A 27,837-nucleotide genomic window follows, 5' to 3' on the forward strand; every position below is an offset into this window, starting at 1 on the left:
CAAAAACGGTTCCATTTCCGTGACGAGAGACACAAACACGTCTTAACGTATTGCACCACAACTCACGACTGAGCGGTTGCATCAGTGTGCCGCTTGGACTAGAAGCAGTTTATAGACCAAGGTCATACATATTGTGCCTACGCAAGCCTGCAGGGTTGCCACATTTTGCAAAGAAAATCAGTCTCATTACTTTATTGTCACACCTCATATATGCTACAATCGAATACACCCAGTACAATTTACTCCCTGAGATGAAGAAGCAAAAAAAGTGGATGTGACATATATTCTACGTTAGCACTGAGGTGGCCAGTGGTCTGAGAACATATTTTTAGCAATTATCAAGCGTTCTGTATTGACTTTATTATTTTAATTTAAATACATACACGACGTGATCTAGTAACGGAACCATATCACAGGCAATACCGGTACCACCTTCTCAGTCAGTATCGGGTGGAGCAGTTCTTGTGATCCACTCGAGGAAGGAGGTTACCCGGGCGTAGCCAGCGGCTACAGGTTCCTCGCACTTCTCATAGAAAAAGCTGGCAATGCCGATCTGTTTGTAGCCATCACTGGACTTCTGAACAAGGGCTCCGCCCCAGTCTCCCTGCAATGTAGACAGTTATTACCTTACAAATATCTAGTAGAGTTCTGCTGCTAATACTAATAGCTGATGAATAATATTACGCCTTGACCTATATAAAGGATGCACCATGGGCAATGGACTCGTCTTCAAAATCTGTGTGTTTACTGATATCAGTAAGCTGATAAAGGGCACAAACACGCCCATACCAGGAACAAACCGTAACAAAATAACGTAACGGGATTATATCGGGTTCCCAATAAACTGCTTCCCTTCCTACAAAAAGCCGTATTGTTAGAACTGAGGCATTACAAGCAGAGATCAGTGGGACCACACTCCACACTGGATAGGGCACCATGTGGGACGTTATTTGGCATCGATGCGCATAACAGACTGTCGTCATACCAGCGCATGGATATGGTTGGCAAAAAAAGATTTTGTGAAGTTGATATTTCAACATGTTGCAAAAGTCTCTTCAATGACCTTTGCATTATTAAACTTAACAGGCAGTACATTTATTGTTTAATCGTATTTGAAGTTATTGGCAAGAATGTATGCATGCAGAATGAACAGTGAATTCGCAGCAGAGACGGACCTATTACGATGCCATTGGAGTACTCACGACAACATAAGTTTTTGTTACGTATGTCCTGTAAAATTATACAATGGACAATAACGAATTATGTCCACCAAAGAAAAACTGCACTTGTACGAAAATTATAGGAGTAATCACAATTTCATGGCTTTGACAATGTATACTTACAGCAAGTCTTATGTATTATCGGTCAAATTTATATTTGTGCTAGCAAATAGTAAATAACCAGGTACCTATGTTTATAAATTAATTCTTAGGGCATTTGATTCGTTTCAGGTTGGTACTGTCTCCCACATTGCCCAGAAAGACAGTTATTGACATTTTCTTAGAAGCTTCTCGCGACAGATATTCCGTCTTTCTCGGAGCGTCTGCAGGTTAATATTTCTCGACATGTCTGTTATACTCTCCAGCCATTGAAGTAAGTCTGCGATCATTCAAACCGCCCTTCATTGCATGTTGTTGTTGACTATTGTTGTACAAACTCTCCATCCACGTTCCATACCGATTTCTCTGTGCTCTCCCTACCAACAAATCCTCAATTCAGTCGCTCGATAGTCCATACGAAAGTACTGTAGATAATAATATTATGTATATTACTGAGAAATACTGGATCTATCTGACTGCCTTGATGCACGGCTTTCAGATAAGCGTGTGAGAAAACAGTGATTTGAGTTTCACATGATGATGTTTACAGAATCCGTGCTGGCTGTCATAGAGGATGTCATATTGTTCGAGATATACGAGATGCATTCAAGTTCTAAGGCCTCCGATTATTTTTCTAATTAACTACTCACCCGAAATCGATGAAACTGGCGTTACTTCTCGACGTAATCGCCCTGCAGTCGTACACATTTTTCACAACGCTGACGCCATGATTCCATGGCAGCGGCGAAGACTTCTTTAGGAGTTTGTTTTGACCACTGGAAAATCGCTGAGGGAATAGCAGCACGGCTGGTGAATGTGCGGCCACGGAGAGTGTCTTTCATTGTTGGAAAAAGCCAAATAGTCACTAGGAGCCAGGTCAGGTGAGTAGGGAGCATGAGGAATCACTTCAAAGTTGTTATCACGAAGAAACTGTTGCGTAACGTTAGCTCGATGTGCGGGTGCGTTGTCTTGGTGAAACAGTGCAGCCCTTCCCAGACGTTTTTGTTGCAGTGCAGGAAGGAATTTGTTCTTCAAAACATTTTCGTAGGATGCACCTGTTACCGTAGTGCCCTTTGGAACGCAATGGGTAAGCATTACGCCCTCGCTGTCCCAGAACATGGACACCATCATTTTTTCAGCACTGGCGGTTACCCGAAATTTTTTTGGTAGCGGTAAACCTGTGGGCTTCCATTGAGCTGACTGGCGCTTTGTTTCTGGATTGAAAAATGGCATCCACGTCTCATCCATTGTCACAACCGACGAAAAGAAAGTCCCATTCATGTTGTCGTTGCGCGTCAACATTGCTTGGCAGCATGCCACACGGGCAGCCATGTGGTCGTCCGTCAGCATTTGTGGCACCCACCTGGATGACACTTTTCGCATTTTCAGGCCGTCATGCAGTATTGTGTGCACAGAACCCACAGAAATGCCAACTCTGGAGGCGATCTGTTCAACAGTCATTCGGCGATCCCCCAAAACAATTCTCTCCACTTTCTCGATCATGTCGTCAGACCGGCTTGTGCGAGCCCGAGGTTGTTTCGGTTTGTTGTCACACGATGTTCTGCCTTCATTAAACTGTCACACCCACGAAGCACTTTCGACACATCCATAACTCCATCACCACATGTCTCCTTCAACTGTCGATGAATTTCAATTGGTTTCACACCACGCAAATTTAGAAAACGAATGATTGTACGCTGTTCAAGTAAGAAAAACGTCGCAATTTTAAGTATTTAAAACAGTTCTCATTCTCGCTGCTGACGGTAAAATTCCATCTGCCGTACGGTGCTGCCATCTCTGGGACATATTGACAATGAACATGGCCTCATTTTAAAACAATGCGCATGTTTCTATCTCTTTCCAGTCTGGAGGAAAAAAATCAGAGGCCTTAGAACTTGAATGCACCTTGTACGAGTATTTGAGCCAGTCAGTAAATCTGTGGATCGATTCTGCTACCCTTCTCGTTGACGGGTGCGACCTGTGCTTCAAGGCCATGAAGCTTTGTTGAAATGTAACGACCTCAGCTGTCCCTCATCGTCAGTGGCACTAATATCTATTTCAGTCATCTTTTCAGTGGTGCGTGAATGAAACTGGGACATTAATAGCCAATTTTTGCTTTGTAAAGGAACGTTTGAAACACTCAGTTTCCGCTCCTGGCTTGTCCATGTGTGTCTGAACACTAACTTTGGTGCCACTAACAGCCTTTACACATGATCAGTATTTCTTCATGTTATGTGGAATACCTTTTGATAATAGTCTTCTACAGGGTAGTCAGTGAAAGCACAGGCATTTCCTCCTTTAAAGCTAAATGAGTTTCGTTTAGCATCTCTCTATCCGTATGCTATGTTCTAAACCTACTATGCAGTTCTCTCTGTTTCTTTAGAGCATTGTTCAGTGACCATATACCATGGAGGAGCCCATCCGCCATGAACTGTTCCGTGAGGTGCATTTCTATCTAAGGCATGGTCAACAATTTTTTTTAATTTGTGCCATAGTTGCACTACATGCTCCTGTCCTGAGCAGAAAGAAACAATTTCTTCATTTTAATCTAGCTTAGCGAACATGTAAGTCCATCTACCTGTTTTTGTTGTCCTTCTTACAGTGGTAATCGTTGTTGCTACAGCTACCTCGTGGTTATTATTACAAGTTTCACTGTGGATATCCTCAGAGAGATCAAGTGTATTTGTCCTCATTAGATCCAATATACAGTATTTCCATCATGCTGGAATTCCGAACTCTATGTTTTCGGTAGTTATCAGAGAAGACATTTAGTAATGTTTTGCAGGAAGTCTAGTCACATCTATCACTAACAAAACTGTAACTATCCAAACTGGTTGTTGGATTAAAGTCTCATCCAACGATTACAGTGTGATTGAGGAACTTACATACCAGCGATGTAATGGCTCCCTCTCATGTTTTCGGTGACATCACGAAGTGAATTTGGTTATCGATGCAAGACTCCAGTTATACGTTTATGCCCAAGGCTGTTATTGAGTCTTGCCCAAACAATCTTGCATGCAACTGCAATTTATTCCTCAATGGATCTGAGTTTCTTGTCTGCTACACAGAACAGACAACAGTTTCTATGAGACCAAATTAATCATTTTATGATCCTTGCTTTTAACTAAATTATTGTCATTAACTTTAAATATTTGTGTTAAGTATTTCATATTGCAAAGTTACATAGTTCGAAACATCTAATGATGAGTATATTGTAGCCACTGGTAACTTGTCCAGTTTTCATAAAACAAACTTCCATTGTGTAATGAAATTGTGAGAAACATAGTAGACAGAGAATGTATATAACTCAGGGGAAGTAGGCAAGGCGGTGGTGAGCATGCAGGGTGCAGACAGCTGGGGCTCAGGTGGCAGTGAGAGACTGGAGCGGTCGTGTGTGGCGCTCCCAGTGCGCAGTTTCATTGAAGGACAGGATCAGTGACCTTGATCATGTAGTAATAAACCTTATTCTGTGGCAACGTAATAAATTAGAGAACCTTTTCAAATTAGGTTTTATCCAGAGCTTCCCTATTAGGTCCTTAAATGATCTAGGAAACTACACTCCTGGAAATGGAAAAAAGAACACATTGACACCGGTGTGTCAGACCCACCATACTTGCTCCGGACACTGCGAGAGGGCTGTACAAGCAATGATCACACGCACGGCACAGCGGACACACCAGGAACCGCGTTGTTGGCCGTCGAATGGCGCTAGCTGCGCAGCATTTGTGCACCGCCGCCGTCAGTGTCAGCCAGTTTGCCGTGGCATACGGAGCTCCATCGCAGTCTTTAACACTGGTAGCATGCCGCGACAGCGTGGACGTGAACCGTATGTGCAGTTGACGGACTTTGAGCGAGGGCGTATAGTGGGCATGCGGGAGGCCGGGTGGACGTACCGCCGAATTGCTCAACACGTGGAGCGTGAGGTCTCCACAGTACATCGATGTTGCCGCCAGTGGTCGGCGGAAGGTGCACGTGCCCGTCGACCTGGGACCGGACCGCAGCGACGCACGGATGCACGCCAAGACCGTAGGATCCTACGCAGTGCCGTAGGGGACCGCACCACCACTTCCCATCAAATTAGGGACACTGTTGCTCCTGGGGTATCGGCGAGGACCATTCGCAACCGTCTCCATGAAGCTGGGCTACGGTCCCGCACACCGTTAGGCCGTCTTCCGCTCACGCCCCAACATCGTGCAGCCCGCCTCCAGTGGTGTCGCGACAGGCGTGAATGGAGGGACGAATGGAGACGTGTCGTCTTCAGCGATGAGAGTCGCTTCTGCCTTGGTGCCAATGATGGTCGTATGCGTGTTTGGCGCCGTGCAGGTGAGCGCCACAATCAGGACTGCATACGACCGAGGCACACAGGGCCAACACCCGGCATCATGGTGTGGGGAGCGATCTCCTACACTGGCCGTACACCACTGGTGATCGTCGAGGGGACACTGAATAGTGCACGGTACATCCAAACCGTCATCGAACCCATCGTTCTACCATTCCTAGACCGGCAAGGGAACTTGCTGTTCCAACAGGACAATGCACGTCCGCATGTATCCCGTGCCACCCAACGTGCTCTAGAAGGTGTAAGTCAACTACCCTGGCCAGCAAGATCTCCGGATCTGTCCCCCATTGAGCATGTTTGGGACTGGATGAAGCGTCGTCTCACGCGGTCTGCACGTCCAGCACGAACGCTGGTCCAACTGAGGCGCCAGGTGGAAATGGCATGGCAAGCCGTTCCACAGGACTACATCCAGCATCTCTACGATCGTCTCCATGGGAGAATAGCAGCCTGCATTGCTGCGAAAGGTGGACATACACTGTACTAGTGCCGACATTGTGCATGCTCTGTTGCCTGTGTCTATGTGCCTGTGGTTCTGTCAGTGTGATCATGTGATGTATCTGACCCCAGGAATGTGTCAATAAAGTTTCCCCTTCCTGGGACAATGAATTCACGGTGTTCTTATTTCAATTTCCAGGAGTGTATATCAAGTCTCCCAGGCAGTACATCACATGATAGTGCTTGGCACAATAGTGCTCTCAGTCCTTTATTTGTTTGTCGAAGATCTGTACGTGAGCCAGCTACCTTGGTTCTTTAGTCCTGGTGATGTGTTTCATGCAGTCATACTGAGTATTTTCAGGCAGAAACAGGTGCTGTGTATCGACTGCCGTTTCTGTTTCACAACTGTGGAAGAGAATGAATTGTGTGAAACCTGCAGTATCTTGCTTTTCTGCACTAAGTGCGAATGTCACAAGGGCAATTTGTATCCTGGTCTCTCTGTTTGATATTGTAATTTGTCATGAACTGCTATGTATATATATTATGACTATTAAGGTAAATACATTGTTTGTTCTCTATTAATATCTTTTATTTGCTAACTATCCCTATCAGTAGTTAGTGCCTTCAGTAGTTTGAATCTTTTATTTAGCTGGCAGTAGTGGCGCTCGCTGTATTGCAGTAGTTCGAGTAATGGAGATTTTTGTGAGGTAAGTGATTTCAGAAAGATATAGTTTAATGTTACTCAGGGCCATTCTTTTGCAGGGATCTTTGATAGTCAGATTGCGTTGCGCTAAAAACATTGTGTGTCAGTTTAAGCACAGTCTTGTATAAATTGTTCAAAGGGGACGTTTCATATGTCGACCCTTAGCCGAAGATACCTCACTGGAATTTTTTCTTGTAGTTTGTGTATTTAGTGTAGCTTCTGTTTATTGCTAGCGCGTAATTATAGAGAGAATTTCCTTGGTAGTTGTGGTTTTTCATTGTTGCACGGTAAAACAGTTGTGGCATGCACGTAGATTTGCACCAAGTATTTCGCAGCTGCAAATAACTAGATATTATTTTCAGTGCTATGTTAATGTGTTCTCTTATTTTTGCTCTTCAAATTGTGTTTTTCTGTGTTATCGTGTGAAATATTGTCACAATAATGGCGTGTGAAAAACGTAACACTAGGCTCCAAAGTAAACTGAGAAATAATAGTGACGACGAGCATAGCTTATCAGCACCACTGTGTAGTGAATTAACAGACATTCCAAGTAGTAATTTGGTAATTGTGCATAGGGAAATGGAGCGGGCGGCAAATAATGGTGCAGACAGTGAAACAGGTTGTGAACAGGGAAGCATTATCGATCGATCGGTCGGCAACAGCTCGCCTCAGGAATCCGAAATGACAGGACACAATTTTACAAATACTGTAGATTCAGGTTTTGCGTCCTCACCGTTTTCTCAAATAAGTCAAGACACATTTTCAGCTTGTCAAAATGTGAATGTTGCCGGTGCAAATGCACTGCCGAAAAGCGTAGAGGGACAGATTCCAGACACTAATGCATTGTTATTACAACTAATGCAACAAATGGAACAAAATCAGAGACAAACACAGCAAAAGCTTCAAAAGTTAGATACAATGGAACAAAATCTTCAAAAGTTAGACACAATGGAACAACATCAGAGACAAACACAGCAACAGTTAAACGCAATGGAACAAAATCTTCACACCACGCTTGAACAAACACGTGAAGATTTAACTACTGAGTTACATAAAATAGAATCGAAATGTCAAAAAGCCTGTAATGACGTAAAAAAACAAATTTGTGAGCATTTCCAACCTATTTTTTCGCGTCATGAAAATGCATTACAGAATCACGAAGCAGCAATAAAAGAACTGCAAACTATTGTTCATGAAAATCATGAGACCTTGCAAGCTAAAATTGACTCAGTTGCGTCTACCGATTCGGTTACGTAACTTGCAAAAACTCAGGAAAACTTAAAGGACACAGTAGAAAGACACATGGAGGAAATTAGTTCATTATCAGAGAAAGTAGTTGAACTTTCGGATCAGCTAAATAATTTATCTACGAAGGTAGATGATAATCTGAATGACACAAAACCGGTAGTCTTTAATGACACAGAAGAGAGCGAACAAATTAGGAAACTGAAACAAAATCTGAATCAAATTGATACGCAACACCAAAGAGAAGTCCGGGAAGTACAAGATCAGCTGACACAGGTAATACAAGAATTACGAATTTCAGAGGACACTCGTGCCCCAATAAGGGAAGAGGGACATAGAAATACGGAACAGCCACAAAATAATAACACAGGGCATTTCGGAAGTTATGAAAGAAATTGGCAATGTGCACCGAATTTTGAGATGGAACCGCCGAAGCGACGTAACAATGACCGACATGAGACTCGCCGACATGATGATTTTGACTATAAGCTGTTCATTACTACACGTAAATTCAAAACGTTTAAGAATTCTGCCAACGACATTCATCCACAAGCGTGGCTCCATCAATTCTCTCATTGTTTTCCTCCCAACTGGTCATTGGAGCACAGGTTAGAATTTATGTGTGGCTACTTGGAGAATGAACCAGCTGTAAGAATGCGATCGGTCATTCACGATTGTCACAGTGAAGGAGAATTTTACCATGCGTTCCTCTGAGCATATTGGTCACAAGCTACACAAGACCGAGTAAAACATAGCATCATGATGATGAAACACTTTGAACAATCTGAATTTTCCAGTCTTGTCAAATATTTTGAAGACATGTTGCACAAGAATCAGTACCTGTCAAACCCATACAGCCCCTCAAAACTCATCCGCATTTGCTTAATCAAATTACCTGAACGTTTAAGAAATATTATTTTGGCAGGACGTTGCAAAGACGACATTGAAGCTTTTCAGGGACTCCTACAAGAATTAGAAATTGACACAGACAGTCGCCGGATGCGAAAACAGGAAAACAATCACTACAGGTCACATACGTCACAATTCTGTGACGACAGAAACAATAACTGGACACGACAAGGCTATTCTTACAACGCAAATCGTGATCAAAACAGACACCACCCATATGACAACCACTGGCAGAGTAATAATAGTTACAGAGAAAGATCGCATTTTCGTAGTAATGAATATGACAGAGATTACCTTAGAAACAGACAATATGGGAACGAAAAAAATATATCAGAATAACTTCAGCACGCAGTTACGATTCAGGGAGAAATTCTCCACCACGTGACCGACAGGAAAGAAACTATGGAATGTACCGACATGACGACAGACGATATGATCGTAACGACAGACCTGAACTGCATCAGAACTGGCGGGATTTAAACAGAGCAGAGCCCTCTCGGCAAGGCGAATTTGTAGAAGTTAGGTCTCCTAATCCCAATAACGACGCGCGCCAACAAAGAAACAGACAATGACTCGCACCGCAGGCAGCCACTTGCGCCCGCTGGCTCAGGGAAAAATAACATTGACGCTAACTGTGAGCAAAATTCCAGTATTCTTTACGGACGAATACCGCATGATAATTGCGTTAAAGCTGAAACTCTGCGTACTGAGAAGAGCAAAGAGTTGCACCACATTAACTTTGTCTTTGCCATAAAACTTTTCACTTCACATATCTAGTATGCTTTGTCAGACTTAAGAAACTGTTAACACGCAACTATGTTTTGAAGTTAAATATCCAGTCAAGAACCAGGAGAACTTATTTAAACAGAAATTACGAATGCATTGTTATTGCGAACAGACGACACAGTGTTATTGTGTGTGTTCATTCTTCCTTGTTAGTTGCACGATTACGTAACGACTATAAGGCTCACATACTTAGAACATTTACCAGTACTGCTAATGAGATTCTAATGCAACATTTTGGTTTACTTGAAAATACATTCTGGATTTAAGGTACTTTGTGTGAGATACCAGATGAGACAATGGTTAGTTTATGTGACAGCTACACGATTTTATCACGACGCTACTAATGAGTGACAATTTACAATGTTGCTTTTGGAGTGTATCTGTTTTATATCTGCACAGTTTTTCTGAATCCTTCTGGAAAGTAAAACATGTTTTAATAGTAACTTTTGTGGTATAGCTACAATGAGACAGCCTTTTCCGTAGCACAACAATATGTTACAGCACAGTAATTTCTTCATCACAACAATAAGCGTAATAACTAAGATATCTATACGCAAAGCATTTCACTTTTGTTTATCATGAGGTAAGTACATTGTCTTCTGCAGAACTTAGCTTTCGGAGGACGATAACTACGACACTTCCACAGAGATTATCTTACAGCAAGACGCATATTTAGAGCTACAGGAAACGTATTTGAGTGATTAATTTTGTACTTAAAACATTTATTTTTAAAGATTTTTGAATTACAAAGAAAGTTTTCCGTGATACATTTCATTCCATTGCTGTAATCTGTAACACCTGAGGGTATAATTACAATAATCCTCAGGGGGTACACGCTTACTTTGTGTACCATGTGTGTGGCAAGCACAAGGAGCCCTAGCTAATACGGTATTTGGTTATACAACTTTACACATCGGTACCATATTTCTCTAATACATAAATTACACAGCTATCTGATCATTTAACTGAGAGAGACAAACTTTTTTATTACGTCAGTGACACATGTTTACGCAATTACAGAGTTGGATTACTTCCCACTTACGAAATTGTATTTTGTCTGTACTGTGTGAACTGTTCATATTTTTTCAGACCCATTGTGATACTATGAGAGCTTTGAATGATGTATTTGGTATGAGATCATGATTTTTAAAGTACGTTTGAGGTAGATGACACTATTTAAATGAGCAGAGAATTCTTTTTAGGTTTTGAAATTATTGGAGGAAGCTACGACGATTTTGAGATTTGACTGAGGTGTTATGATGTTATTATTACGATGAGGATGTGTATTATGCTGCTGAGGTATGTTTATGATTAATAGGTTGATGCTATATGAGTTATTTGATTAAGCCACGTAGCTGCTATGATGAAATATTGAAGAAGTGTCGACGAATAAGGTAAGGAATAATGAGTAGTGTTTAGGGACTCTGGTTTGTGAAAAAGGTTTTTGGAAACCAAGATTCATACTTTAAGAGTTTTGAAATGTGTGTAAATGCGTGAATATATCACAATGCCGGCGAAAATTTTTTGGACACTGTTATATTCATAAGATTTTGTTTCTACACATTTGCAACGCAAATTCTCAACCCGTGAAATTTTGTATATGAGACTGTCACTGTAGCGGAAACTGCTGTCGTAAATATTTCCGTAAGAAAGTTGAGTGACCACCTGCACGTAATGCGTCGTGGGCATGCAGCTGTGTCAGACGCCGGGAGAACAAGTCATTAGTGAGTGCCTCGTCAGAAGCACAAGTAGAAAAAAGAAAGGGGAGGCCATTGTCCTCGCTATTGACATTTCCTTGTTGAAAGCGTACTGTGGAGCTCGTAATTTATGATATTTACTAAAATGCCTAATGAAATGATTAGAAACATTTTACATCTATTGTCTTTGTAGTTAAGAGATTGCTCATTTTGTTTAATATCTGGTTTCCAGCTGTGTTGCAGCATTGGTTTTATAAAATAAACTTATATGCATCTGCTAATGTGAACTCTTTCTGTCAACAGATCTATTAAATAATTATTTTCTGATCCACATTTTTCGAAAACGGAGCTCTTGGAATGGAAAAAACACTAAGAAGGGACTGATAACAATAACTGCATATATAATTTTCTTTTCAAGTACTTGGTAATTTTTTGTAGAATTAGTTTTTGTGGTGCACCACTTTAATTACATAGACATTAAGATGTGAATATACAATTCCCTTATCTGCATTGTTGTCTTTAGTGTAATATTTTTCTGCTTGAGCTATGTCATGTTTAGGTATAAGTTACTACTGTTTGCCAGGCATAGTGTTACTGAATTTGACTTTGTGTTACTAGTTTTCCTTGTTTGCTGCACAGTGCTTTATATTAGTTGTAGTACTGCAATTGCTTTGCCTATTTAAAATTATTGTCCTTGATGTTTGTGTTAATTGTTTTATACTGCTGCATTGCCTCGTCCCTTAGTTTAGCATCTGAGCTCAGTAGATTTAAGTTAGCTTAAGAGGGGGTAGACTATATAAGAAACTAACTATGATGAATTTATTAGTAATGCATTGAGAAACTATCAGAAAATAGTTTGGCAAAAAAAAGGATACTGTACAGTGGAGAAAAACTATTTTTGACAGAGGATGTGAACAGAATACAGAAAGCAGGCTTAGATAGGACTTTTTGGGAATAATGATGAACGAAGGGAGATCTCCATGCAAAATACTGCAGTAAAACAAACCCTGTCCTTTCCCTTTTGTGTTATCCCACTATATGTTTGTGTACACTTGTGTATTTGTGTTTTTCCTGTCTTTATGTGTTTAGCTGATGAGAGCTATGTTGTAGAATTTTTCTAATACTATGTTATTTACTTTGTAAAGATGTTGAGACATTATTTATTCTGTTTTGTTGCTCCTATGTGAAAGTTGATGTTTCAAAAATTATTCTGATCTTTTATGTATTTATTTATGTCATAATTCCTGTAACACTGATGTATATGTTTATTTCTATTCTGTTGTAAAGCCTGTACTACAAATGTTATCTGTATTGTTATGTTTTTAATGATGTATTTTGTACCTTTGTAATTGTATTCTCATGTTATAATATTGTAATTGACACCAGTTAATCAAATTAAGTAACTTGTAAGCATTCATTTCACTGCACACATTTCTGTTGGTCACAGTAATGCACAAAATGTGAGAAGTTGTGACTGTTAGTGTTTGCACGTGTGTTAATAAGTCAGCAAGGGACTGGATAACAGCATTGCTGGTTCTAAGGACAATTCCAAAAACTTTGTGAGTGCACAAGTAGTGGTTATGGACTTGCTCTATTATCCGCAAGACTCTTCAATGTTGATTGTGCACCTGCACAGTTGGAACAGATGGCTGCTCTACAAGGACTATAGTGGGTCTGCACCTCTGGTGGCCCACCAATACCACAATCTCTGCCAGGACTACAGTGGGTCTACTCTGTGATGACCTACCTACCAATATTCTTCAAAACGTCGAATGACTCTGCTGTGGATTTGCTCTGTTGTAGCCCATTACCTGTCAGCATGTCAAGAGTCAGCACTGTCTTTCAGTTGGAAGGACAACACTACTTCTTCAAGACTGCATGGAAATCCACTACTTCCGTGTGCATTGTCTTTTACTGCTCAGACTTCGAAAAAGAAAAACACTGAAATTTTACTGTGATGAACAATCTGGACTGTCTTTATGGACTGTGAGAAAATTTTAGCTTTTGACCAACATTGTATAAATAAGTGTGTGCATTTGATATCTTTGTTATTGTAATTATGAAAAATTTTATCAAATCATTATTGGCCACTGCCCAAAAATATTTTGTAAAATTTTTTGTGGGGAGCATGGGGCCTATGTAAGTAGGCTGTTTATATTTTCTTATTGGCAACGTTACGTAATGCTCTGTATGAAAATCACTGGCTGTGCTGTGTGCAGCCTGTGGTTAGTTTGCATTGTTGTCTGCCATTGTAGTGTTAGGCAGCGGCAGCTGGATGTGAACAGCGCGTAGCGTTGCGCAGTTGGAGGTGAGCCGCCAGCAGTGGTGGATGTCGGGAGAGAGATGGCGGAGTTTCGTAATTTGTCATGAACTGCTATGTATATATATTTTGACTATTAAGGTAAATACATTGTTTGTTCTCTATTAATATCTTTTATTTGCTAACTATCCCTATCAGTAGTTAGTGCCTTCCGTAGTTTGAATCTTTTATTTAGCTGGCAGTAGTGGCGCTCGCTGTATTGCAGTAGTTCGAGTAATGAAGATTTTTGTGAGGTAAGTGATTTCTGAAAGGTATAGTTTAATGTTACTCAGGGCCATTCTTTTGCAGGGATCTTTGATAGTCAGATTGCGTTGCGCTAAAAACATTGTGTGTCAGTTTAAGCACAGTCTTGTATAAATTGTTCAAAGGGGACGTTTCAATATCGGTATGCATCGACAGTAGATCTTTCCAAGGCTTGTTAAAAAAGCGTTCTGTGAGTCCATTCGCTTGTGCTTGGATGGCAGTCGTCATTCTGTGCATGATGTCGCAACGTTAAATTAGCTCTCATTCTAATTTCAGCAAGAAAACATTTCTACGACCAGAGATCATCGTTCATCGAGCATTCTGCTTGAAAACTATGTACACCACAAGGAGTCATGCAACTTCCGGAGCCTCGTCAGGTGGCACTGCTTTAGTGTCGGCCCAAATCATTGTCCTTCGATTATCATTTGTCGACTTTAGGATGCGCCCCAAGATGTCGATTCCAGTTAGGTGAAATGGTGCTACTGTGGGCATAATTGGTCCTGGTTGTCCTGAGGTAGTAGTGAGATGCGCTTCCGTCACTGGCATTACTTATGGTGTCTCACATAGTGACTAATAGATCAGTAGAGCCATGCGGAGTGGCCACGCAGTTTGAGGCTCCATGTCAGGCATTGCGCTCACCCCCCCCCCCCACCCCCCCCACCCCACCCACCACCAGAGGTGGTCTCGAATATGGGAGTGTGTGCAGTTCTTATCATAAGTTATCCCAAGTAGGCTGTAAGTCTAGGGATTCATGACCTCAGCAATTTGGTACTGTAGGAATTTACACACATTTCAACATTTAGATCAGTAGACACCTGCCCAGAGATAACTGAGACAATCCGGAAACATTACGACCTCCAAATGATCAGGCTGTGGTTCGGACAGTGCACTATGCAAGCTGGTACACTGTCCGCTGCTCGATGCAGTAACGTCAGCTCCCCTGACACCACTTAAGAGGCGCTCAGTAGAGTGGGTGGTTTGGTCGTGGGCTTGTTGTACCCAGTAGACATACTGGTCACTGAGACACAATAATTTATTAGCTTCAGAGACATGCCTCACTACTGCGACCTAGGTCAGCAAAGGCTCCGAAGTAGCGGCTTCCATCCGACACAGTACACGAAAAGGTGTACTCCAGATGTGGTTTTTACAACTTTGTTTTCGTCTATTATAAGTATGTACCATAGTTCCATCACTATTTATACAGACGGATCCCAGCAGGAGAATGCCCTTGGTTGTTTTGTGGTTTTCGCTGATAGTGTTTTTAAAGTGCGTCTTCCAGAACAATTTACAAATTATGATGCAGACTCACATGGCATTCTGAGGGCCCTGGAGAGGGTTCACAGACATGAGCGTAGGAAAAAAATGGTTCAAATGGCTCTGAGCACTATAGGACTTAACAACTGCGGTCATCAGTCACCTAGAACTTAGAACTACTTAAACCTAACTAACCTAAGGACATCACATACATCCATGCCCGAGGCAGGATTCGAACCTGCGACCGTAGCAGTCGCGCTGTTCCGGACTGAGCGCCTGAACCGCGAGACCACGGCGGCCGGCCATGAGCGTAGGAGTTTTCTTGTCTGTTCCGACTCTCTTAGTGCACTGCAAGCACCTCACAAAATATAACCGGTAAACCCGCTGGTAGTGGGTACCCGTGGTCTAGGGGTAGCGTCTTTCATTCATAATCAAAACGTCTTCGGTCCTTGGTTCGATCCCCGCCACTGCCTAAATTTTGATAAATAATCGGCATTGGCGGCCGAACACTTCCGGCATAAGAAGTCAGCCTCATTCTGCCAACGGCCTTGTCAAAGAGGGCGGAGGAGCGGATAGAGGTTCAGGGCACTCTCTTGTCCTAGGGGTGGGAAACTACCCCTAAAGGCGGAAGAATCAGCAATGATCAACGACATGAGGATGCAGAAGGCAATGGAAACCACTGCATTAAAGACACATAACGTGTATCCACAGGACATGTGGCCTGTAATTGAAGAAGTGTCATGATGATCTCTCCATTGGCAAAAGATTCCGGAATAGTCCCCCATTCGGATCTCTGGGAGGGGACTGCCAAGGGGGAGGTTACCATGAGAAAAAGATTGAATAATCTACGAAAGGATAACGTTCTACCAGTCGGGGCGTGGAATGTCAGAAGCTTGAACGTGGTAGGGAAACTAGAAAATCTGAAAAGGGAAATGCAAAGGCTCAATCTGGATATAGTAGGGGTCAGTGAAGTGAAGTGGAAGGAAGACAAGTATTTCTGGTCAGATGAGTATCGGGTATTATCAACAGCAGCAGAAAATGGTATAACAGATGTAGGATTCGTTATGAATAGGAAGGTAGGGCAGAGGGTCTGTTACTGTGAACAGTTCAGTGACTGGGTTGTTCTAATCAGAATCGACAGCAGACCGACAACGATAGTTCAGGTATACATGCCGACGTCGCAAGCTGAAGATGAACAGATAGAGAAAGTGTATGAGGATATTGAAAGGGTAATGCAGTATGTAAAGGGGGACGAAAATCTAATAGTCATGGGCGACTGGAATGCAGTTGTAGGGGAAGGAGTAGAAGAAAAGGTTACAGGAGAATATGGGCTTGGGACAAGGAATGAAAGAGGAGAAAGACTAATTGAGTTCTGTAACAAGTTTCAGCTAGTAATAGCGAATACCCTGTTCAAGAATCACAAGAGGAGGAGGTATACTTGGAAAAAGGCCGGGAGATACGGGAAGATTTCAATTAGATTACATCATGGTCAGACAGAGATTCCGAAATCAGATACTGGATTGTAAGGCCTACCCAGGAGCATATATAGACTCAGATCACAATATAGTAGTGACGAAGAGTAGTCTGAAGTTCAAGACATTAGTCAGGCAGAATCAATACGCAAAGAAGTGGGATACGGAAGTATTAAGGAATGACGAGATACGTCTGAAGTTCTCTAACGCTATAGATACAGCAATAAGGAATAGCGCAGTAGGCAGTACAGTTGAAGAGGAATGGACATATCTAATAAGTGCCATTACAAAAGTTGGGAAGGAAAACATAGATACAAAGAAGGTAGCTGGAAGAAACCATGGATAACAGAAGAAATACTTCAGTTGATTGATGAAAGGAGGAAGTACAAACATGTTCCGGGAAAATCAGGAATACAGAAATACAAGTCGCTGAGGAATGAAATAAATAGGAAGTGCAGGGAAGCTAAGACGAAATGGCTGCAGGAAAACTGTGAAGACATCGAAAAAGATATGATTGTCGGAAGGACAGACTCAGCATACAGGAAAGTCAAAACAACCTTTGGTGACATTAAAAGCAACGGTGGTAACATTAAGAGTGCAACGGGAATTCCACTGTTAAATGCAGAGGAGAGAGCAGATAGGTGGAAAGAATACGTTGAAAGCCTCTATGAGGGTGAAGATTTGTCTGATGTGATAGAAGAAGAAACAGGAGTCGATTTAGAAGAGATAGGGGATCCAGTATTAGAATCGGAATTTAAAAGAGCTTTGGAGGACTTACGGTCAAATAAGGCAGAAGGGATAGATAACATTCCATCAGAATTTCTAAAATCATTGGGGGAAGTGGCAACCAAACGACTATTCACGTTGGTGTGTAGAATATATGAGTCTGGCGATATACCATCTGACTTTCGGAAAAGCATCATCCACACAATTCCGAAGACGGCAAGAGCTGACAAGTACGAGAATTATCGCACAATCAGCTTAACAGCTCATGCATCGTAGCTCCTTACAAGAATAATATACAGAAGAATGGAAAATAAAATTGAGAATGCGCTAGGTGACGATCAGTTTGGCTTTAGGAAAAGTAAAGGGACAAGAGAGGCAATTCTGACGTTACGGCTAATAATGGAAGCAAGGCTAAAGAAAAATCAAGACACTTTCATAGGATTTGTCGCCCTGGAAAAAGCGTTCGACAATATAAAATGGTGCAAGCTGTGCGAGATTCTGAAAAAAGTAGGGGTAAGCTATAGGGAGAGACGGGTCATATACACTCCTGGAAATTGAAATAAGAACACCGTGAATTCATTGTCCCAGGAAGGGGAAACTTTATTGACACATTCCTGGGGTCAGTTACATCACATGATCACACTGACAGATCCACAGGCACATAGACACAGGCAACAGAGCATGCACAATGTCGGCACTAGTACAGTGTATATCCACCTTTCGCAGCAATGCAGGCTGCTATTCTCCCATGGAGACGATCGTAGAGATGCTGGATGTAGTCCTGTAGAACGGCTTGCCATGCCATTTCCACCTGGCGCCTCAGTTGGACCAGCGTTCGTGTTGGACGTGCAGACCGCGTGAGACAACGCTTCATCCATTCCCAAACATGCTCAATGGGGGACAGATCCGGAGATCTTGCTGGCCAGGGTAGTTGACTTACACCTTCTAGAGCACGTTGGGTGGCACGGGATACATGTGGACGTGCATTGTCCTGTTGGAACAGCAAGTTCCCTTGCCGGTCTAGGAATGGTAGAACGATGGGTTCGATGACGGTTTGGATGTACCGTGCACTATTCAGTGTCCCCTCGACGATCACCAGTGGTGTACGGCGAGTGTAGGAGATCGCTCCCCACACCATGATGCCGGGTGTTGGCCCTGTGTGCCTCGGTCGTATGCAGTCCTGATTGTGGCGCTCACCTGCACGGCGCCAAACACGCATACGACCATCATTGGCACCAAGGCAGAAGCGACTCTCATCGCTGAAGACGACACGTCTCCATTCGTCCCTCCATTCACGCCTGTCGCGACACCACTGGAGGCAGGCTGCACGATGTTGGGGCGTAAGCGGAAGACGGCCTAACGGTGTGCGGGACCGTAGCCCAGCTTCATGGAGACGGTTGCGAATGGTCCTCGCCGATACCCCAGGAGCAACAGTGTCCCTAATTTGATGGGAAGTGGCGGTGCGGTCCCCTACGGCACTGCGTAGGATCCTACGGTCTTGGCGTGCATCCGTGCGTCGCTGCGGTCCGGTCCCAGGTCGACGGGCACGTGCACCTTCCGCCGACCACTGGCGACAACATCGATGTACTGTGGAGACCTCACGCCCCACGTATTGAGCAATTCGGCGGTACGTCCACCCGGCCTCCCGCATGCCCACTATACGCCCTCGCTCAAAGTCCGTCAACTGCACATACGGTTCACGTCCACGCTGTCGCGGCATGCTACCAGTGTTAAAGACTGCAATGGAGCTCCGTATGCCACGGCAAACTGGCTGACACTGACGGCGGCGGTGCACAAATGCTGCGCAGCTAGCGCCATTCGACGGCCAACACCGCGGTTCCTGGTGTGTCCGCTGTGCCGTGCGTGTGATCATTGCTTGTACAGCCCTCTCGCAGTGTCCGGAGCAAGTATGGTGGGTCTGACACACCGGTGTCAATGTGTTCTTTTTTCCATTTTCAGGAGTGTACAATATAGACAACAACCAAGAGGGAATAATAAGAGTGGACGATCAAGAACGAAGTGCTCGTATTAAGAAGGGTGTAAGACAAGGCTGTAGCCTTCGCCCCTACTCTTCAAACTGTATATCGAGGAAGCAATGATGGAAATAAAAGAAAGGTTCACGAGTGGAATTAAAATACAAGGTGAAAGGATATCAATGATACGTTTCGCTGATGACATTGCTATCCTGAGTGAAAGTGAAGAAGAATTAAATGATCTGCTGAACGGAATGAACAGTCTAATGAGTACACAGTATGGTTTGAGAGTAAATCGGAGAAAGACGAAGGTAATGAGAAGTAGTAGAAATGAGAACAGCGAGAAACTTAACATCAGGATTGATGGTCACGAAGTCAATGAAGTTAAGGAATTCTGCTACCTAGGCAGTAAAATAACCAATGACGGACGGAGCAAGGAGGACATCAAAAGCAGACTCGCTATGGCAAAAAAGGCATTTCTGCCCAAGAGAAGTCTACTAATATCAAATACCGGCCTTAATTTGAGGAAGAAATTTCTGAGGATGTACGTCTGGAGTACAGCATTGTATGGTAGTGAAACATGGACTGTGGGAAAACCGGAACAGAAGAGAATCGAAGCATTTGAGATGTGGTGCTATAGACGAATGTTGAAAATTAGGTGGACTGATAAGGTAAGGAATGAGGAGGTTCTACGCAGTCGGAGAGGAAAGGAATATGTGGAAAACACTGATAAGGAGAAGGGACTGGATGATAGGACATCTGCTAAGACATGAGGGAATGACTTCCATGGTACTAGAGGGAGCTGTAGAGGGCAAAAACTGTAGAGGAAGACAGAGATTGGAATACGTCAAGCAAATAATTGAGGACGTAGGTTGCAAGTGCTACTCTGAGATGAAGAGGTTAGCACAGGAAAGGAATTCGTGGCGGGCCGCACCAAACCAGTCAGTAGACTGATAAAAAAAAGACCCGCTGATTCAGCTCATCCATGACTCCTTACAGTGGCTCCAATGCCATGGCAAGGTGGTGATTGTTTGCTGGGTACCTGGCCACGTAGGAATACAGGGTAACGACATGGCTGACAAAGCTGCCAAGGAAGCATGTTGGGATGGTGCTGTCCATCAATGTCCCATCCTGTTGCACGCCATTATCTCATTTTCTGACAGATTCATCGTGCGTCAGTGGGAGACTGAATGGTTGCAGGTGTAAGACAACAAACTGCGGTCGCTCAAATCGACCACAAAGGCTTGGCGGACTTCGTTTCAGCCTCCCCACTGGAAGGAGGTTTTGCTTACCAGACTGCGCATCGGGCACAACCCTTTCACACATGGCTCCCCCCTCTGGCAGGAGGATCCACCAATCTTTGAAGTCTGTGGCGTGCCGCTTTCAGTTCAGCATATTGTGGCTACGTGTGTACTGAATACTGACACAGCCCTCGGTCTCGCTGGAGATCTGCCCACCGTCTTCGCAAATACCGATGCCAGTGTTATCACAGTGGTGAAATTTTGTGACCTTTCAGGCCTCCTCCCTACAGTGGTGGGGAAGGGCGGCAGACTTTAGTACGTTATAAAGTGCTCCACATGTGAGGACAGCCCATGAGATTTCATGTTGACTTTTCGTCAGGGCGCTGACGACCATGACGTCGAGCGTCCCCTCAACCCAAATCATCATCATCATCTATTCTGATGGAAAGGAATAGCATCAGCACCCTGTGCTGCTGACATCGAGGGCCTACAGCCTAACAGTGGGCCTCAGTGTTGACATCAGCATCGCTCCGAGTTGTGTTCTGCAGTGGCGAAGAACAAGTGGAGTGCACGCCACATGACCTGCTGCCCTCTGGCTGGCAGGTGTAGGTGGCGGTGGCGCTGTGGCACCAAGTCCCATAAGGAGACTCCACGCTGGAGGCAGCTGCCTTGACCCAGTCCAGAGTCTGTGGCAGCAACTGGTGATACCCAGTCTTCTTGTAGTCTGGCTTGGCCTTGGCATCGTGGTGGTACTGCTCGACTCCATCTGTGTCTGCTGTGAGGCGCATTAGTTACACTATAACCCCGCACCCAGCATATAGATCATAACAAATGTCCTGCCTTGATGTGGTAATAACAAATAATGTGTGTTGACAGGCTGGGAGTCCCACCTGCAGGCAGCATGGTGCTACTATTTTTAGTTGAGGCCCCTTTGGAAACTTGCATGTTGATGGTTATGAAATGATGGTGGAAAACACAACACCCAGTTGCCGAGTGAGGAAAATATCTGATCACACCTGGAATCAGACCCGGCCCTTCTGCATGGAAATCTGCTGCATTGACCACTCAGCTATGGAGACGAACTCTCTGATGTGGTGACGCTGTCCTACCCACTCCCAGTGTTACCACTGTGCAGTCAGGTCCCGTATGATGCTACATTACGTGCACTGCCCAGTGGTAGCTGGACAAGGAGGTACACTGCAGTTCCTTACAGATTGTTCAAGTTCTACCAAAAGCAGCTAGTGACACCACTAAATGTATGCTGGTCCAGTTTCTATGACTACCACGCCTACATACTTCCATTCGTCTTCAGCTGATCTGCATGCTGCGATATATCCTTAGTGAGTTTCAAACACTTGTCATCATGCTTGAGTATGCCACTTCTTTCCACATTTTCTGTTTATACATACGGTCTGCTATGCGACAAATTAGTAGATAAGTGGGAGATTATTTCTATGTCCGAACAGGCAGCGTTACTCAGTTACACGAAAGTATCAACAGCAGGCAACTGGAAAGCAGCCTCGACACTCTGCAGAGAGCCTGTGAATCAGCTCAGCAGAAAATGGTTAGAAGAGCAGAGACTGGACTGCCGTCGTTACTCTGTCAGCGCTGTGCAAGAGACACTACGTGGAACGCAACATCGCCTAGCAAGTGTGTGACTAGGCAGCAAAGGCAGTGTAATAAATTTGTTCAGCAGATGTAGCGGCACATAAGTGCCCAGTTTGCATCCTGACAGAACAGTATGGGTTTGAAGGCCAGCAATGGGCAACCCCTACAGCTCTTTGTCAGACATCTGAGCTATTCACAGGTGCATTCGTAAACAATTTAGCAACAGCTATCTTCACTACGACATAAAGCCACACGCATTTAGAAGAAAGTGAGCTAGGGAGAGGACTAATGCTAAGTGGATTTGTACAGTTGATGGTCGACTTACTACAGATTGAATGAAATATGGCAATCAGGTGTCGTAAACACCGCAGATGTGGAGGTAGTAGCAGTCAACTGGAACATGTGGTATCACATATCGATACCACCCTACTGGCATCATAAAGTTGGAAATAGGAATGCAGGTTTCTGTCAGTTGTTGATAGGAATCGCATGGGATCTGGAGGACCCAATGCTGTGCACCCACCGAGCCGTGGACTACGAAGGCCCACTGACGCCGCAATGTAAAAAGGCCGGCGGCAGCCACCACCCACTCGTAGACGATGCCTAGTCGCGGTTCCGATTCCATCGTTTGTGCTTTAGTGCTGAGAGCCTGTCTTTATTGCTATTCTACTAGCTGGACTTTATTTCTTGCTGCATTATTTGTAACGTTTGTTCGTACTCATGGAGGACTACAAGTTAAGTACATCTTCTGTTTGCTATGTTAACTTGTTCACTAATCATTCCTGCTCCTTTCCAGCATTCCTACGACGACAGTTGGTGCACCACTCAGCAGCCAACCTGTCCTTACCGTTGTGTGCGAATTCGACAATATTCTCGAACGTTCTGCCACAAAGCGAGAAGTCCTTCGAAGAATTGCCAGGTTCTGTGACCCACTGGGTCTCTTTGTCATCAATGTCTCTCTCTGCAGAAATAATTCTTGCTGGAGGGCTTCAATGGTACAAATGGTTCAAATGGCTCTGAGCACTATGGGACTTAACATCAGAGGTCATCAGTCCCCTAAAACGTAATTAAACCTAACTAATCTAAGGACATCATACACATCCATGCCCAAGGCAGGATTCGAAACTGCGACCATAGTGATCGCGCGGTTCCAGACTGAAGCGCCTAGAACCACTCGGCCACAGCGGCCGGCTGAATGGTACAACCTTTTCCCTCTTGATTATGGCAAATGTGAATGTCAAATTTGCCACCATTTCGCATATACAAATATCACGATGGATTGCTGTTTCTGAGGACACTGAACAAAGAAGACCTAAGGGAATGACGAGGTTGAAATTACAGATGGTGCGAGCTTTTACCTCTTCATTACGGCAAATGCAGGTGTCAACTTTCCCACCATTTCTCTTATACAGATACCACAATGGATTGTTGTTTCTGAGGAAAGTGAATAAAGAAGACCTAAGGGAATGACGAGGTTAAAATTACAGGATAAAGGAGTGCTAGTCAGTGGGACAACCTGTGACGTAGCAGGCACGGTGTTTCGTCACCTGGCTACCGTCATTGAAACTACTGTATTAAATTTGACAGAGCTGTCGTTGCTTTGGTCAGAGAAGTCGCTAGATGCGTTACCAACACTGAACCTTGCCTTTTAAACGACGTCCTGAAACTGGACTTCGTTCGCTCAGTAGACGATTTTTCAGTTTTGCCAAAGGTTTACCACGGAACAGACGTTCCAGCATATATAAGCAGCTCCACGATGCGGCTCTACGTGTCACGACATGTAGTGCTGCAGTGGTTTCGATTGAATTCTGAGTAACCTTCATTTAGCTTAAGCGAAAATTCATCCTGCCACATAAACTGTCAGTGCATAAAATGCCAGCGGAGTGAGAAACCATTAGCAAATGAGAATTAGTCGAAAAGAATTGGTTAGAAACTAATTTGTAACAAAAGGTAATGCAGACTAAGAGTAAGAGTTGACGAAGATTGTTATTACGTTTTGTGAAGAGTTGGCACGATGTAAAAATTTGATTCTACTAATTTGTAAGTGGTGATTCAGTGGAACGATGTTTCTGCAGTCAATAAAGAATGTCAAGTGTCACACAGCGGAAGTCGTTAAGACGACTGCTCGAGTAATCTGGGTCCGAGTCCGGATCGGGCACAAATTTTCATAACTGTAAGCAAAAATCCAGGACGTATAGCGTCCCAGTTTGTATTTCTCATGAAGATTTTTATGTCTGCTAGGAATTAATTAACTCAGTGACTTTAATATAAGAAATTCTGTACAGTGAAATAGTTAGTGAAACAGAAAATTAATGAACATGGAATATAATTAATTCTACGAAATGTTACTATGGAGAAATATATAAATTGCTGTGCAACGGAATTTTATATCTGTGACTCTTACAGTTTTGTCGGTGATGTTATACATACTGTGATAACGTCTCTCTCCTTGATATTCTCTCTCTGGCGCTTTTTCTATGATGTCATTATTATAAGATCTCTATGCGGCTTCCAGATCTGTAGTACTGTAGCATAAGACTGCTATTCCACAAGAGCCTGCGGACCTGGAGGAGATCTTGTTTATATCGAAACAAGCAAGTGCACAAAAATGATTTTTCAGCTGGACTGGCTATGAACCAACAAAGATGTAGTTTGCAGTCATGTTATAAAAGAAAGGTTTCGGACTATGCACTGTTAACTCATTATAGTGAGAAATATCTACAATGGTAGTCATTTACAGTGGCATAGTTGATTTTATGGTGCGAAATTAGATATTTTTTTACGTGGAGGTAGTGTCGGATGCCTATCGTGTTTTTCTTGGTCATTGCCTATAACAGCATATATGCCACACAATCACAGTAATTAGATGGAAGACTCAGTTCATGATTATTAAAGTAAGTGTGGCTAAGAATTGTCCTGCAATTTATGTCGCAAATAAAAGAGCCTCAGAACCGATTCTATGTTTTGGAAGCTAATTTCCAAACAACACTTATATATATATATATATATATATATATATATATATATATATATATATATATATATATATATCAGAAGTGAACAATTTTTTGCTGTCAAGTAATTACTAAAGTGAATGTACAGAAGATAGTTTCTGGTGTTGGTAGTATTGCTCATAGTATTGCAACACTGAATAATTTACTTGTCTGTTGTTGCTTCTTTGTATTTTTGATACAGTGGTGTATTGTCTCACTGTACTTTACCTTGAAATTCTATAACAAAATCTTCAGGCAATTTTTTGTCTTTGTTATATACATAAAATATAATGAAATTCATGTGAAGTTTTCAGACATTTTATGATGTTTTGCTATATACTGCCAATTTACTTTATTCTGAAATCCTCTAATATAATCAGCAGACAGTTTTACATCATATTATATATAATTACATTCAAATTCTTTGCACAGATTTTTGTTTTTAATCTAATTGACAACTACATCAACATATGTTTAATGTGTTATATACAGATTATATAACTGTCCAAAATTTAAATTTTCACACCTAAGAGGAATCATTTGAATAAATTGTTGTTGTTTAGCTTTGAGTTCATTCATCTCATTGTTACTGCTAGTATTATTCCTAATAAGATAAACAGGTTCTTGTTTTCTCTGTTTAGAACATCCTTTTATTTGTAGTTGTATTGCTCTGGCTTTATTTTGTTGACTTTTAATGCTTGTATGCTCAACATTTATAGTATTATTTTTATATCAGACAAATAAAAACTGACTATTTAAAGATGCCAATAATTATGAAGATTTTATACTTTATTAATTAAGGAATTTCAGTGTCCATGAATGTAGGCCCTGGAAAATCAGAAGATGCAGATTCTCTGAACACCAAACATGGAAAACTAAACAAAATAAAAAGTTTATATTAAATTTGTTACAGAGAATAATTCTGAAAATCCTTCTTCCTTAATAAAAGTTCTATTCATATAATGGCAGCTATCACAAGTAATGCTGTTGACAATTCAGAATCAGTTTTGATTAATGTTCTTGTATTTATTCAGAAAAACGATTATCAACTAAATTTACAAAATTGGTTTAAAGATATTTGGTTTCCATTATTTGACAGAAAAGTAAATTGATCACAAATGATATTTTGTGTATTTTTTGTGGTGTTCCCAAGTCCAAATATTCGAATGTGACAACTTTAAGTAGAAGTAAAAGTCATTATCTCGAGTTTATCAAACAAAATTTTGTTTCTTTCATAGAAATACTTCACAATAATCAAGCAGCTTTAGAATATCAATATATTCGAAATGAAATAAAAATCTTAATCGTTTCACTGCAGCCTCTAGACTGGTTACAGCTGAGGCAGTCTTCAGACTGCATCTGTGTCTGCACCTGCAGCTTATTTGCAAAAATGTCTATTTATTAAATAAAAAATATTGTTAAATTTATAATTAACAGGTAATTGTTTCGTCACAAATAAGCACAAAGGACCATAAATTACTTGGTTAAAATTTTAACCACTTCTTTAGGAATATTTCCTCCAAATGATTCAAACACAAATTTTAATCTTTATTCTTATAATAACAGATTAAATGTGAAACAGAATAATCAGGTGCATCTAAATTTACTATTCCAGATTCATATCCGCTAAGATGATCAGTGGCAGCTGAAGGTGTCTTAGAACTAGCGACTTCTGAAGCAGTGGCAGCTGCACCAGTATTCAGACTGCCTCCATGTGCAGGTAATTTATCAATCATAAAAATATTTAATTTTTAACTGCTTAGCAACTTTTTATTTATCAAAATTACTTAATTCATTAGTATTCATATATATGGATTATTTTTTGCAATTTCTTTTTACTCCAGCGGCATCTGAACCAGACATTCAGCTACACCCAGTTCCAGCTTTCCCCCTCCATTGTTAGAGGTAAAACTTTTTTGCCTCGTTTTAAGTTTCACCTATTCTTCTACATTTTTTAGCATTTGTTCAAGTTGTTTTCGTCTTTGGGTGACAGAAGTTCTTCATCTTTATGAAACAAGCTTTCCTCAAATGAGATTCTGACTGTTTTGATGGAATAGGAAACATGTCATCACATTTTTCTTCATGATGATGGTAATAAGGAACGATCTGTTTTTCAGCCTCACTATTATCTTCAATAGCTTTCAGAACATCACCACCTAAACCTTCAACACTTGTTTAACTTCTTCGATTAGATCAATAACTGGTTGAGCTCTTTTTTTACATTTTTCATGGACTTTTTTTCCAAAACTTGATCTGTTCTTTCACTTCTCCAACTTGTTTTGTTTTCTTTGGCTTTTTAACAACTTATGCATCAAATTTGGAAGACATTTAATATAGATGAAAAAATTAACTAAAATTAATTTTAACTTTTAATGTTTTATGTTTTTATTTATGAATTCAAGAAAAACAATTCGTTCCCCTTTATGTTATTAGGAATTTTTGTATTTTATCTGTGAAATTACCTTCATTCATTTTTCTAGTCATGTTTTTAGTAAAAAAAATCCAAACTGATCATTCCAACATTTTCTTGCATTTCTTTAAGGTCATCAAATTTTCAGTCACCACCAACAAAGT

At 42.0% G+C, this 27,837-nt stretch overlaps 1 protein-coding gene across 1 annotated transcript in view; it reads right to left on the minus strand.

Moving 5' to 3' along the window:
- Nucleotides 1-436: 436 nt before the first annotated feature.
- LOC126106129 (brachyurin-like) overlaps nucleotides 437-27,837 on the minus strand; it is a 151,883-nt gene continuing 124,482 nt past the window's right edge. The window contains exon 6 of the mRNA XM_049912373.1: nucleotides 437-604. Within this exon, the coding sequence (XP_049768330.1) occupies nucleotides 437-604 (168 nt within the window). The remainder of the gene's footprint in view (nucleotides 605-27,837) is intronic.

The sequence above is a fragment of the Schistocerca cancellata genome, chromosome 10 (assembly GCF_023864275.1).
Source record: "Schistocerca cancellata isolate TAMUIC-IGC-003103 chromosome 10, iqSchCanc2.1, whole genome shotgun sequence".
Classification (NCBI taxonomy): Eukaryota; Metazoa; Arthropoda; class Insecta; order Orthoptera; family Acrididae; genus Schistocerca; species Schistocerca cancellata.